The 14,798-nt window shown below is 40.4% G+C and overlaps 1 protein-coding gene across 1 annotated transcript in view; it reads right to left on the reverse strand.

The window, feature by feature from the left end:
* The window catches only part of ctnna1 (catenin (cadherin-associated protein), alpha 1), a 126,253-nt gene that overhangs the window by 27,030 nt on the left and 84,425 nt on the right, over positions 1–14,798 (reverse strand). Inside the window, exon 14 of the mRNA XM_065274932.2 lies at positions 8,615–8,725. Within this exon, the coding sequence (XP_065131004.2) occupies positions 8,615–8,725 (111 nt within the window). The remainder of the gene's footprint in view (positions 1–8,614; positions 8,726–14,798) is intronic.

Here is a 14,798-nt window from a genome sequence, read left to right on the forward strand (position 1 = left end):
AGGTCTATATTAGTGGTGTAATAATCAATAGGAATCAGTGGATTGATTACATTTCTAATGATACGATGCATCAATGCCACACATGAAATATCTATGTGAGGTGCATTTGTTTTGACACTTTTCATGTCCTCATTCGTTGACGTAACGTCCATCTAGTTTATTTTCGTGTGCTTGTGTCAGCAAGTGAATGCGATGCAGCAACAAAGCGGTTCTGGCAGTGAAAACACAATGAAGAGACAAAAGATGCTGGGACTGCTATCAGATCCAATTCGTGGTTTTGGAAATATTTTGTATTTGGAAAAATGGATTTAACAACCAGATTGAAAGAAAACCTTTATCAGCACGAACTGAAACACTGAAGACTTTGACTGTTGCCATCATAAGATTGATTTTATTTGACATAATAGTTTGTTATTGTAAACGTCCCAATTGTGACAGAGATTGTGCCTCTTTTAAAGAGTTTAATTAAATATTCATGTTATATATTTTGTTTGCATTTGTGACTTAATAAAAATATAACGTAATATTAAAGTATGAATAAATAATCAAATCAAATCATAATTGCACTGAAGAAATGTTAGCTGTCTCTGCAAATATCACATCGCTGGCAGAGAAAATAAATTTTGTAACATATCACAATGAATTGTCCGATTTACACCCCTAGTCTATAATTATATTCATTTAAGGAAAGCTGAATTTGCATCTATTAAAGTGGATGTAAACACAAAGACGCATGTTTAATAATTCTTAATGACAAAGGGAAATTACAGAATAGCATTATATAACTAGATAGGTACATTTCCTGAAGAAAATGTGAAGTGGTGCTTGCCGTGGCAAATTTCGGGGGACAATATATGATTATACTCCAAGCCAAAAGTAAAACAATTCAACCCACATGTCTCTACGATATTCTGATGCGAAGATATAAGGCTTTGTTTATTCGGTTGCTAGGGTACTGTATTTGGTTGCTAGGGAGAAAATTGGCATCCACTAGTGATTACACTCCGAGTCACGAGTCAAACGGTCAAACCCCCGTGTCTCTACAATGTTCTGATGCGGAGATATAAGGCTTTGTTTACTCTGTTGCTAGGGTACTGTATTTGGTTGCTAGGGAAAAAATTGGCATCCACTAGTGATTACACTCCGAGATACGAGTCAAACGGTCCAACCCCCGTGTCTCTGCGATGTTCTGATGTGGACATAAAAGGCTTTGTTTACTCTGTTGCTAGGGTAATGTATTTGGTTGCTAGGGAGAAAATTGGCATCCACTAGTGATTACACTCCGAGTCACGAGTCAAACGGTCCAAACCCCGTGTCTCTACGATGTTCTGATGCGGAGATATAAGGGTTTGTTTACTCTGTTGCTAGGGTACTGTATTTGGTTGCTAGGGAAAAAATGGCATCCACTAGTGATTACCCTCCGAGTCATGAGTCAAACGGTCCAACCCCCGTGTCTCTTCGATGTTCTGATGCGGAGATATAAGGCTTTGTTTACTCTGTTGCTAGGGTACTGTATTTGGTTGCTAAGGAAAAAAATGGCATCCACTAGTGATTACCCTCCGAGTCACGAGTCAAACGATCCAACCCCCGTGTCTCTACGATGTTCTGATGCGGAGATATAAGGCTTTGTTTACTCTGTTGCTAGGGTACTGTATTTGGTTGCTAGGGAAAAAAATGGCATCCACTAGTGATTACCCTCCGAGTCACGAGTCAAACGGTCCAATCCCCGTGTCTCTACGATGTTCTGATGCGGAGATATAAGGCTTTGTTTACTCTGTTGCTAGGGTACTGTATTTGGTTGCTAGGGAAAAAAATTGCATCCACTAGTGATTACCCTCCGAGTCATGAGTCAAACGGTCCAACCCCCATGTCTCTACGATGTTCTGATGCGGAGATATAAGGCTTTGTTTACTCTGTTGCTAGGGTACTGTATTTGGTTGCTAGGGAAAAAAATGGCATCCACTAGTGATTACCCTCCGAGTCACGAGTCAAACGGTCCAAACCCCATGTCTCTACGATGTTCTGATGCGGAGATATAAGGCTTTGTTTACTCTGTTGCTAGGGTACTGTATTTGGTTGCTAGGGAAAAAAATGGCATCCACTAGTGATTACCGTCCGAGTCATGAGTCAAACGGTCCAACCCCCATGTCTCTACGATGTTCTGATGTGGAGATATAAGGCTTTGTTTACTCTGTTGCTAGGGTACTGTATTTGGTTGCTAGGGGCGTGGCTTGGGAGTGGCCAATTATGTGCCCAGTGATTACACTCCGAGTCACAAGTAAAACGGTCCAACCCCCGTGTCTCTACGATGTTCTGATGCGGAGATATAAGGCTTTGTTTACTCTGTTGCTAGGGTACTGTATTTGGTTGCTAGGGGCGTGGCTTGGGAGTGGCCAATGATGTGCCCAGTGATTACACTCCGAGTCACAAGTAAAATGGTCCAACCCCCGTGTCTCTACGATGTTCTGATGTGGAGATATAAGGCTTTGTTTATTCGGTTGCTAGGGTGCTCAAATTTGGTTGCTAGGGGCGTGGCTTAGTAAGTCTGTAAGGATCCTGAGAGACTGATTGGATGCCTGAGTAAAATGAGCCCACCCCCATGTCTCTATGACACTGTGGTGCAAAGATATCCATCCGGGCATTTTATAATGGCAGTCTATGGTATAGGTTGCTAGGGTGCCCAAAATGGTTGCTATGGTAACCTTACACCCCATTGTGGGGGACGTCCTGACAGAGTCTAGCACCCTCTTCAAATTTAGTAACCCACATGTTTCTATGAAATCCTGGCTCGGACCTATGACCTGTCAAAATTTTTGCAATGGTAAGTCTATGGGATTTTGCCCCATTGACTTTTCATTGGGGCACTTTTGGGCACCTCTTACACCCCAGGGGTACAACTTACACCCCATTGTGATCCATGTTCTTACAGAGCCTACCACCCTCTTCAAATGTTGTAACCCACATGTTTCTACAAAATCCTCGAGCGGAGCTATGACTCGTCAAAGTTGGGCGCAATGTTAAGTCAATGGGATTTTTTGGGTGGTTTTTCGCCCCCCTTTCGGAAATCCTGCACCCGATCGCTTATAAAAGTCATAGCACACCTCTCCTCAATAAGCCGGTCGATTTGAGCCCTAATTTATGGGTCTACGACAAACCGTGTGGGACGAGTTACGCGCCGAAAAAGTGTGCAGACATAAGAATAATAAGATATAATAACTAGATAGGTACATTTCCTGAAGAAAATGTGAAGTGGTGCTTGCCGTGGCAAATTTCGGGGGACAATATATGATTATACTCCAAGCCAAAAGTAAAACAATTCAACCCACATGTCTCTACGATATTCTGAAGCGAAGATATAAGGCTTTGTTTATCCGGTTGCTAGGGTACTGCATTTGGTTGCTAGGGAGAAAATTGGCATCCACTAGTGATTACACTCCGAGTCACGAGTCAAACGGTCAAACCCCCGTGTCTCTACGATGTTCTGATGCGGAGATATAAGGCTTTGTTTACTCTGTTGCTAGGGTACTGTATTTGGTTGCTAGGGAAAAAATTGGCATCCACTAGTGATTACACTCCGAGATACGAGTCAAACGGTCCAACCCCCGTGTCTCTGCGATGTTCTGATGTGGAGATAAAAGGCTTTGTTTACTCTGTTGCTAGGGTAATGTATTTGGTTGCTAGGGAGAAAATTGGCATCCACTAGTGATTACACTCCGAGTCACGAGTCAAACGGTCCAAACCCCGTGTCTCTACGATGTTCTGATGCGGAGATATAAGGGCTTGTTTACTCTGTTGCTAGGGTACTGTATTTGGTTGCTAGGGAAAAAATGGCATCCACTAGTGATTACCCTCCGAGTCATGAGTCAAACGGTCCAACCCCCGTGTCTCTACGATGTTCTGATGCGGAGATATAAGGCTTTGTTTACTCTGTTGCTAGGGTACTGTATTTGGTTGCTAAGGAAAAAAATGGCATCCACTAGTGATTACCCTCCGAGTCACGAGTCAAACGGTCCAAACCCCGTGTCTCTACGATGTTCTGATGCGGAGATATAAGGCTTTGTTTACTCTGTTGCTAGGGTACTGTATTTGGTTGCTAGGGAAAAAAATTGCATCCACTAGTGATTACCCTCCGAGTCACGAGTCAAACGGTCCAACCCCCGTGTCTCTACGATGTTCTGATGCGGAGATATAAGGCTTTGTTTACTCTGTTGCTAGGGTACTGTATTTGGTTGCTAGGGGAAAAAATGGCATCCACTAGTGATTACCCTCCGAGTCACGAGTCAAGCGGTCCAAACCCCATGTCTCTACGATGTTCTGATGCGGAGATATAAGGCTTTGTTTACTCTGTTGCTAGGGTACTGTATTTGGTTGCTAGGGGCGTGGCTTGGGAGTGGCCAATGACGTGCCCAGTGATTACACTCCGAGTCACAAGTAAAACGGTCCAACCCCCGTGTCTCTACGATGTTCTGATGCGGAGATATAAGGCTTTGTTTACTCTGTTGCTAGGGTACTGTATTTGGTTGCTAGGGGCGTGGCTTGGGAGTGGCCAATGATGTGTCCAGTGATTACACTCCGAGTCACAAGTTAAACGGTCCAACCCCCGTGTCTCTACGATGTTCTGATGCCGAGATATAACTGTTTGTATTTTATGTTGCTAGGGTGCTCAAAAGTGGTTGCTAGGGGCGTGGCTTAGTAAGTCTGTAAGGATCCTGAGAGACTGATTGGATGCCTGAGTAAAATGAGCCCACCCCCATGTCTCTATGACACTGTGGTGCAAAGATATCCATCCGGGCATTTTATAATGGCAGTCTATGGTATAGGTTGCTAGGGTGCCCAAAATGGTTGCTATGGTAACCTTACACCCCATTGTGGGGGACGTCCTGACAGAGTCTAGTACCCTCTTCAAATTTAGTAACCCACATGTTTCTATGAAATCCTGGCTCGGACCTATGACCCGTCAAAATTTTTGCAATGGTAAGTCTATGGGATTTTGCCCCATTGACTTTTCATTGGGGCACTTTTGGGCACCTCTTACACCCCAGGGGTACAACTTACACCCCATTGTGATCCATGTTCTTACAGAGCCTACCACCCTCTTCAAATGTTGTAACCCACATGTTTCTACAAAATCCTCGAGCGGAGCTATGACTCGTCAAAGTTGGGCGCAATGTTAAGTCAATGGGATTTTTTGGGTGGTTTTTCGCCCCCCTTTCGGAAATCCTGCACCCGATCGCTTATAAAAGTCATAGCAGACTTCTCCTCAATAAGCCGGTCGATTTGAGCCCTAATTTATGGGTCTACGACAAAGCGTGCGGGACGAGTTACGCGCCGAAAAAGTGTCCAGAAAAAGAAGAATAATAATAATAACTAGATAGGTACATTTCCTGAAGAAAATGTGAGTGGTGCTTGCCGTGGCAAATTTCAGGGGACAATGTATGATTATACTCCAAGCCAAAAGTAAAACGGTCCAACCCCCGTGTCTCTACGATGTTCTGATGCAGAGATATAAGGCTTTGTTTACTCTGTTGCTAGGGTACTGTATTTGGTTGCTAGGGGAAAAAATGGCATCCACTAGTGATTACCCTCTGAGTCACGAGTCAAACGGTCCAACCCCCGTGTCTGTACGATGTTCTGATGCAGAGATATAAGGCTTTGTTTACTCTGTTGCTAGGGTACTGTATTTGGTTGCTAGGGAAAAAATTGGCACCCACTAGTGATTACATACCGAGTCACAAGTAAAATGGTTCAACCCCCGTGTCTCTACGATGTTCTGAAGCAGAGATATAAGGCTTTGTTTACTCTGTTGCTAGGGTACTGTATTTGGTTGCTAGGGAAAAAAATGGCATCCACTAGTGATTACCCTCCGAGTCATGAGTCAAACGGTCCAAACCCAGTGTCTCTACGATGTTCTTATGGGGAGATATAAGGCTTTGTTTACTCTGTTGCTAGGGTCCTGTATTTGGTTGCTAGGGAAAAAAATGGCATCCACTAGTGATTACCCTCCGAGTCATGAGTCAAACGGTCCAAACCCCGTGTCTCTACGATGTTCGGATGGGGAGATATAAGGCTTTGTTTACTCTGTTGCTAGGGTCCTGCATTTGGTTGCTAGGGAAAAAAATGGCATCCACTAGTGATTACGCTCCGAGTCACGAGTCAAACGGTCCAAACCCCGTGTCTCTATGTTGTTCTGATGCGGAGATATAAGGCTTTGTTTACTCTGTTGCTAGGGTCCTGCATTTGGTTGCTAGGGAAAAAAATGGCATCCACTAGTGATTACCCTCCGAGTCACGAGTCAAACGGTCCAAACCCCGTGTCTCTACGATGTTCTGATGCGGAGATATAAGGCTTTGTTTACTCTGTTGCTAGGGTCCTGCATTTGGTTGCTAGGGAAAAAAATGGCATCCACTAGTGATTACCCTCCGAGTAATGAGTCAAACGGTTCAAACCCCGTGTCTCTACGATGTTCTGATGCGGAGATATAAGGCTTTGTTTATTCGGTTGCTAGGGTGCTCAAATTTGGTTGCTAGGGGCGTGGCTTGGGAGTGGCCAATGATGTGCCCAATTGTTACACCCCTAGTCACAAGTAAACCGGTCCAACCCCCGTGTCTCTACGATGTTCTGATGCCGAGATATAACTGTTTGAATTTTATGTTGCTAGGGTGCTCAAAAGTGGTTGCTAGGGGCGTGGCTTAGTTAGTCTTTAAGGATCCTAAGATACTGATTGGATGCCTAAGTAAAATGAGCCCACCCCCATGTCTCTATGACACTGTGCTGCAAAGATATCCACCTGGGCATTTTATAATGGCAGTCTATGGGAGATGTTGCTAGGGTGCCCAAAACGGTTGCTAGGGTAACCTTACACCCCATTGTGGGGGACGTCCTGACAGAGTCTAGCACCCTCTTCAATTTTAGTAACCCAGATGTTTCTATGAAATCCTCACTTGGACCTGTGACCTGTCAATTTTTTTTGGCAATGTTAGTCTATGGGATTTTCGCCCCATTGACTTTCCATTAGGGCACTTTTGGGCAGCTCTTACACCCCAGGGGTACAACTTACACCCCAATGTGATGTATGTTCTTACAGAGGTTACCACCCTCTTCAAATGCTGTAACCCACATGTTTCTACAAAATCCTAGAGTGGAGCTATGACCTGCCAAAGTTCGACGCAATGTAAAGTCAATGGGACGTTTTCGGGAGGTTTTTCGCGCCCCTTTCGGAAATCATGCACCCGATCGCTTATAAAAGTCATAGCACACCTCTCCTTAATAATCCGGTCGATTTGAGCCCTCTTTCATGGCACTACGCCAAACCGTGCGAGACGAGTTACGCGCCGAAAAAGTGTCCAGAAAAAGAAGAATAATAATAATAATATCTTTGAGGAATAGTAATAGTGATGCTTTGCATAAATGCAAGCACCACTAATAATAAGTATGAGCAATAATAATAGTGATGCCTTGCATAAATGCAAGCACCACTAATAATAATATCTTTGAGGAATAGTAATAGTGATGCTTTGCATAAATGCAAGCACCACTAATAATAATTTTTACAATAGTAATAGTGATGCCTTGCATAAATGCAAGCACCACTAATAATAATAAGTATGAGCAATAATAATAGTGATGCCTTGCATAAATGCAAGCACCACTAATAATATTTTGGACCATGCATTTAGTTTTGGGCACACTTGTTCCTCCTTTTTTTGCAGTCACATAAATGGTTTTGTAGTCAAAGTAGTATTCAGAGAAAAAAAAATGTCACTCTCACTAACAAGATCCCCAAACACAACTTTGTGCACATCACCTCTCTCCCTCGGTCTCTGTTTATGACTCAATACTGAATTTAAAAAGGAAACCAGGGTGCCAATCAGCAGTGTCTCTACCATCACAACAACTGTGGACTAAAAAAAATATTCAAACTAATAAAATAATAAAAATACATCTCTACACTCTTCCTTCCGGCCATGTCAGGATGGATTTTTATAAGCATTACCAAGGCAACAGAGGAGGGAGAGGGAGAGAGAGAGAGAGAGAGAGAGAGAGCGAGCAAGAGCAACAGCGAGCAAAAGATCAAGAGCGAGTGAGATAGAAAGAGAGCGAGAGAGTGAGAGCAAGAGCGAGATAGATAGAGAGATAGAGAGAGCGAGAGAGTGAGCGAGCCACACAGAGACAGAGAGGGTGCGCGAGAGAGCGAGAAAAAGAGCGGGCATGCGAAATGCAGGTAGAGAGGGGGCGAGATTTGATGTCTGTTTCTCTGGTGGCAACACCGGGCGTGCTGTTGACATGAAATCAGTACAGAGTCTTAACACACAGATTCAGAGTTCCTGTGCTAATGAAGTGGAAGAATGAAATGCAGGTGGACACTACAAATCTGACCTGTGAGGAAAGCATTTAGCACCTCACGGGTCTGTTTACAATTCACTAAGTCTGTAAATGGAGTGCGGCAAGAATCAAAATTAATTCTTTGCAGTAAAAATCTTTTAGCAATTCCTGCTAATATATTGATTAAGTGCAAAAGTGTAGCCTGTACTTTGCTGACCGTCACAGATTCTTGGGGAATAACAATGTCATGCATTATAAAGATTTCTAAAAAAAAAATCCTTTGAACTCTTACCCGAGCGCTCTGTCCAGCAATGAGCTGATCATCTTCCGTCTGTACGCTGGTCCTGCTGCGATTATCAAAGTCATCCGTCTCAAAGTCCGAATCATCCAGCTCCTCTGGGGTCTGCAGGGTGAGAAGAAAATACCTTGAGAGTTAGCAAGAAAGCAGGATTACCTTAAACAGCAAATCACTTATGATCAAACAATCACTTATTGTTACTATAGGAATGGCTGATACAAATAACATCTTCAAGACATTTATAAATAGGACGGTGTTTTATAAAGGTGTTCTGGTTTCCAGGGCATTGTTAGACAGCTGCTTAGATGCTCTGGGTTTCCATTATCCATAAGTCTCTGTTATATTCTGCTCCCTACATGGCTTTAATGCAAGTTTAAGGGATTTGCTTGCCAATTTTATCTAAAAGTCAAACTCTTAGAAAACCTTCTCAAAACTTGCATGATTTAAGATCTCATTCATAAGCCGAAAAAAATTCATAGGAAGATGAGCAATACTAGTAAAACTCTAAGATGAGCAACAGAAACCGTAAGACTCATCTTAGCAAGCACCAGTTATAAAATCTTGAATGAAAGCATAATGTTAAGAGTGTTAAAATAAACTCTACTAGTCACTAGAGAAGAAAATGAATAATCTGGTGCATCAATGCAGCGAGACCAGCAGATTTTCCCAGTACTGAACTAAAGGAAGACTCTCGCTCGCTCTCTCTCTAATCCCTGCACTGAATGCCAAACATGTCTCTTAGAAGTCGACTGCTCTATTAGTATGCACTTCTGAGACGAGGGACCTGTTTGCTGAGGGAAATGATGGAGAAAGAGGTGGGGTGGTGCTGCATGGGGATCCTCACTGGCAGGAAAATACATTTCAGCTTACAGAAGATGATGATATATATACAGAGATACGAATGTTTTATTTCACCAATGCTCCAAGCTGCGCTTATCCAACTGTCTGTACCATCAGTTTATGGAGAGATTCTGACTGACTTAACATCAGCTGTTCCAAAATAAACCAAAAACATACTGATAAAGCGGAGAAGAAGTAGTCAGTTAGGGTTGTGATGCTATAGATGCGGACTATCTATTCATTTATCCATCTCTCTATCATATAAATACACCTGGGGCTTGGTGATTTTACAAAAAAAAAAATTTATTCATTTGAATTAAAGTTTTACTTTTATTTGAATCGCGGAATCGAGATCTTAAATATAAGTTTGTTAGAGTCAAAGTGAAACATCATCTGATTACACAGCAGGGTTATACTGCATTGAAAATGAAACGGCATTCCAAAACCAATAAGGCAATATTATTTTATAAGCTTTTGTTCTGTGTACGCTGTGGGAGAAGTAATAGAGAACGCCGTTATCCCTCTTAGTCTTTCAGTATATACCCTATACAAAAAGATAGCAATGTCCTCTTTGGAAAGGTGAACAGTGTGAATAGAAATGTAAGATTGACAAACTAATAAATGACTTATTTAAACAGATTCATTTTAAAGAATGCTTAAAACGAAGTCAAGAATTCACATTATCCAAATTACAGACAAAATTAATAATAAAAAAACTAAAAACTAATCACATTTTAAACAAATAGAAAACTTTTATGAATAGTTAACAGAGAAATAATAGTTGAATTGTTTAGTTTAACGTGAGGCGAGATTATGATGGTGTACTTAAACTACAATCAAATACAACAAAACAAAACCAGATGTTCTTGCATCTTATAGAAAAGAGAATATTACTGTGGTATTGTTGTAGTTAAGTTTTAAGTTAACTAGAAAAAAATCGTGAAATTCAGAAAAAAAATCTAGACAGCCAAACGCACACACAAAACACAAAAACACACAATGCCTCATATGTGACGCACTTTGTGGTATTAAGATGCATCTAAATACATTTAAACCTAGTTTATTCGCTTATCTCTGTACAGTAAGTATTCTTACATTACTGCCTAAAGGCTCATTATGCAGCTAATTATGCAAGTCTTTTGTTTCCTCAGCTGTCAATCACAGATTATTCAAGAGCTTCCAGCCTCCTTGCATATTGCCCTTCCTAACCAAAAAGTGACTTTGAAATTGTAAATTAATATATTGTTTTATGTGAATGAGTAAGCAGAATGATTTTCACATCATTTAAAAGAAAAAACTCTAGACTACTAGGATCCTGTTTTGAAAAGTCTTGGGAAAACAGGTTAAGAATGAGTTTTGTGGACTTATCAGTCACTTAATTTTGCTTTTTCAAAAACCATGCATAAACATTTTTATCTCAAAAATACAAACATTTACATACATGTTGATCATATAATATAGTAGCCCAGTTTGTGCTGAATGCAGTGTTATGAGACTTTTGCCATTAATATGTTTTTAAACAACTGAAAAAGCACAAATGTCAGTGCAGGTCAAAACTTCTCCAGGGCCCTAAAACCCCCTTTGACCCCAGGGGTTTATTTTTTTATATAGTAGTATAACACACATACAAATGACAATGTTACTTTTAAATTGGTTAATGCACAACACCACCCAATTTAAAAAAAAAAAATCAAATCAATCACTCAATATTAAACAGTAAATATTTTTAGGGAAGCAGTGCTAAAATTGTATTTATTGAATCAATACTACAGATCTACTGCACAAAAGTGCTGCTCTTCATCCTTAACTATAAACTGGGGCAGCAGTGGGCAGGCATTTAAATAAACAGTTTGAGTTGCCTGAAGCAGTGTACTGTAGGTAAGATACAGACAGGGCCATTTCAGGATACAGTAACCTCACTACGATGGAAGGGCAATTAATACCAGTGACATGCTCTGAATGGGAGTCGAGGAGTGCCTGGCTGTCAAATATTAGGTGACGGCTGACCGGCGAGGACTGTGATCACGGTACTTACTGAGGTTAAAGACTCTGTCCATCTTAAGTAGCCTAAGTCGCAAACTTGTCTGTTTAGATCGAGTGTGGTGGAGAAGTTGATGCCCACTGGGCACTAGCACTCGAGATCGGTGCAAATATATGAGCTTAACATCGCGTGCTCATGGAGGAACTTTAGACTCGACCATTAGAGTTGGATTTTTATTTTCTGCTATCTCAAAATGTCTGCGGGGAAAATTACAACAGTCCAAGCGAACGGCACCCTGAGAAAACGATTGCCAGACCTTTGGGTGGTTTCTTATCAGTTTGGACAAAATAGTGGTGTTCGAACAAGGGCCCTGAGGCGCTTAAAAATTATTTCTGAGCTACGATACGGCCAGAACGGAAAGAACCAAACCTATGCCTATATTAGTCAAGTGTTTCTGCATGTTTAACACTCGGTGCAGACATGTTTAACCAGCAACAAACAAGCAAACCAAGAGAGCCAGAGGGGTTTTAATTTTAAACAGTTCAATCAATCTAGATAACTAGTGAAAATGCCTGGATTGGAAAACAAATGCAGCACTACAGTGCTCTCAGGAAATAGAAATTAAATCCCCCTTTCTAAAATCAATTCCTTATTCTAATGCAAATATACGGTGTAATAGGTCCCCCATCTAATTTGATGTTTATTCTAATTCAAGCCTTCAGTCATTAATAAAAAAAAACTATGCGCATTTCCCTGCTTAAAACTGTCGATACAAATCACTATTTTGACGTCTGTAAGAAAGGGGTCGGTCGATGTTTTGCAAACGATGCGCACACACAATGAGGGCCAATAATTAGAGTCAGAAGTGATTAATAGACAATCATCAATAGGTGACTGGTAAATGTGTCTTTGTTTAAGGTTTGCCCATTTCTTCTAGTTTCTTTTAATCACATGCTACTTTGGCTTCATTATCCGGGTCGTGACCGCACTCTTCGTTTTAACTAAAGACGCTAATACGTTCGAAAACAAAGCCAATTACTCAAATTCAGTGAACATTATCTTTGCAATTAATTGAAAACTCATTAGTCTGGAACTATGAAAGACGATATTTGCCTCAATGAATGCCGTTAACCTAGTTGCTCTGCCTTTTGGAGGGGTAGTTAAGGCTTTGCTCGTTTCCCAGTGCAGTGAGAAAGGACCGTTGTCTGCTCATTGTCAGTCTGTTAGCTAACACTTCAATGAGAGCTTAAAACCATCTGTCCGACGATACGTTTTTGCTCAGACAAAGACCATTAACTCTCAGACAACTACAGATCCCATTATAAGTGCATGTGGAAAAGAAAATCTTTTCAATTATGGTACAACTTGCCTAAAACAAATCTACCGTTGGATACTAATAAGCAGGCACATACGGTATATGTGTCACATCTACACACACAAACACATACATATACGTACACCGTTCATTCAGTCTAAGAAGAATGTTAATCATGAGTTATATACAGCCTCAGTGAGCAAATCCTAAATTATCTTTGACATCTACTACCATTTAATACCTAATGGGTTTTGCTGCATCTAATTGAAGTTTACATTAATAATACAAGCTTTCATATGAGGGAGTAAGATAAAGGTCTAACAGCACATTGAAGGACATTGAGTTAAGATTAGTAAGAAGCTGCATTTCCAGAACAATGTAACAAAACAAGTTAATAAACTCAATTCGACTGAAATGTTCTAAGGCAGGGTAGGGCTGGACCAGAATATTCAAATATTCGTTCCGTGTGTTGACATTCGATTTTCAGTTTTGAGATTCTAATATATATATATAAATATTTTTACAGCGTTAATGCAGAGCTTTTGCCAAGAAGGAAGTGCGCTTTACACTCCCGCTCTATAGGTGGCGCAGAGAGACCAACATCCATAGCCAACAGCCACCAAACGCCACCAGTAGAAGAGATCGCCTCGAACGTAATGCACTGTTCTGTAGTTTATTAAAAGCGTATTATTTCTAAATGTGTCACATGTCCATATTGCACGAAATAAAGGCACTACACTCCCTTGGGTCCGCAGCAACACATGTTGTAGACAGACGCACAGAAATTCCTGCCTATATTAAAGAGAAAAATATGTTCAGCCCCTCCTTCCAAAGCTTTGAATATTCGATTTGATTTCTACTAAAGCTTCGAAGCTCAAAAAATGGTATTCGGAACAGCCCTAAGGCAGGGGTCTTCAACTACTCTTCTTCGAGTGCTAGATTTGTTTATAAATGTTTACCTTTCAGAAATTGTTTTATTTCAACTATTCACAACATATAGCCAGTCTACTTTTAATTCTAAAATTTCACTTCATGTTTTCTTTAATATTTTAAAGATATAGTCTAAACCGCATTTCCATTGTTCACGACATTTAGATGCGACTGTCAGAGTCGCCCCCTAGTTGTAGTCAATGAAATTTCAGTTTAATTGTAAATCTGTATCAAAATGGGAGAGAAGCTCATTCCAGCACAACAGCCTTTGAAATTCTAATACATTTATACTAGGGCTGTCCAAATTAATGTATTAACACAAATTAATTTTAATGGCACCAATTTTATTTAAATGTGATTAACACAATGTGCAATTTCTGTGATTTAAATTATCACAGAAGAACTATGATAATATTTTGCAGTTTACATATAAATGTCTACGATTGAGGGCAAATACCTGCTTTCAACCAGTAATAAAACATTTATTAGTGAATCTTTTTTTTTTAATAATTCAAACCAAGTAAACATTTTTAAAGAGATTGAAATTATTTTTTTCTGTGAGAACCTTAAGTAAAATTATGTTTATTTGGCATTCAGAATTGTGAAAGAATCGAGATCTTCATTTGAAACAAAAAAGATTGTGACTCATTTCTCCAGAATCGTGCAGCCCTATTCTGAGGTCAAATATATGCTTTATTTTTACAAAACATTTAAAATGTAGTTTATTATATCATGATTGTGTCCAATCAAATGCTCTCTAAAATAAACATGCACCCTTGTAATTAAATGTGATTTAAAGGTACCTGGAAGATATTACTGTTTTTTTTTCCTAAGAAAAACTCAATATTGTCAAGATCACAAAAACAGAAAAATAACCTCTGTGGCCTAATCCAAGTTCATGGATACAGATGAATGCTGAATATTCCTAGATTCAGCTGCATAAAGATAAAGACATTCAGATGAACAGACTTGTTTAGCTGTAGCTCAGAAATCTCTAGACTTTTCCACACATATTTGTGAACCTGCCATCTGCACTGAATTGTTCTCCGTCTGCATTGGAGTTTTACCAAAAGTGCACGTCTGTGTGCAAGCAGCTTAGGAGGAAACATGTT

This window comes from Paramisgurnus dabryanus, chromosome 16 (genome assembly GCF_030506205.2).
Source record: "Paramisgurnus dabryanus chromosome 16, PD_genome_1.1, whole genome shotgun sequence".
NCBI classification, from domain to species: Eukaryota; Metazoa; Chordata; class Actinopteri; order Cypriniformes; family Cobitidae; genus Paramisgurnus; species Paramisgurnus dabryanus.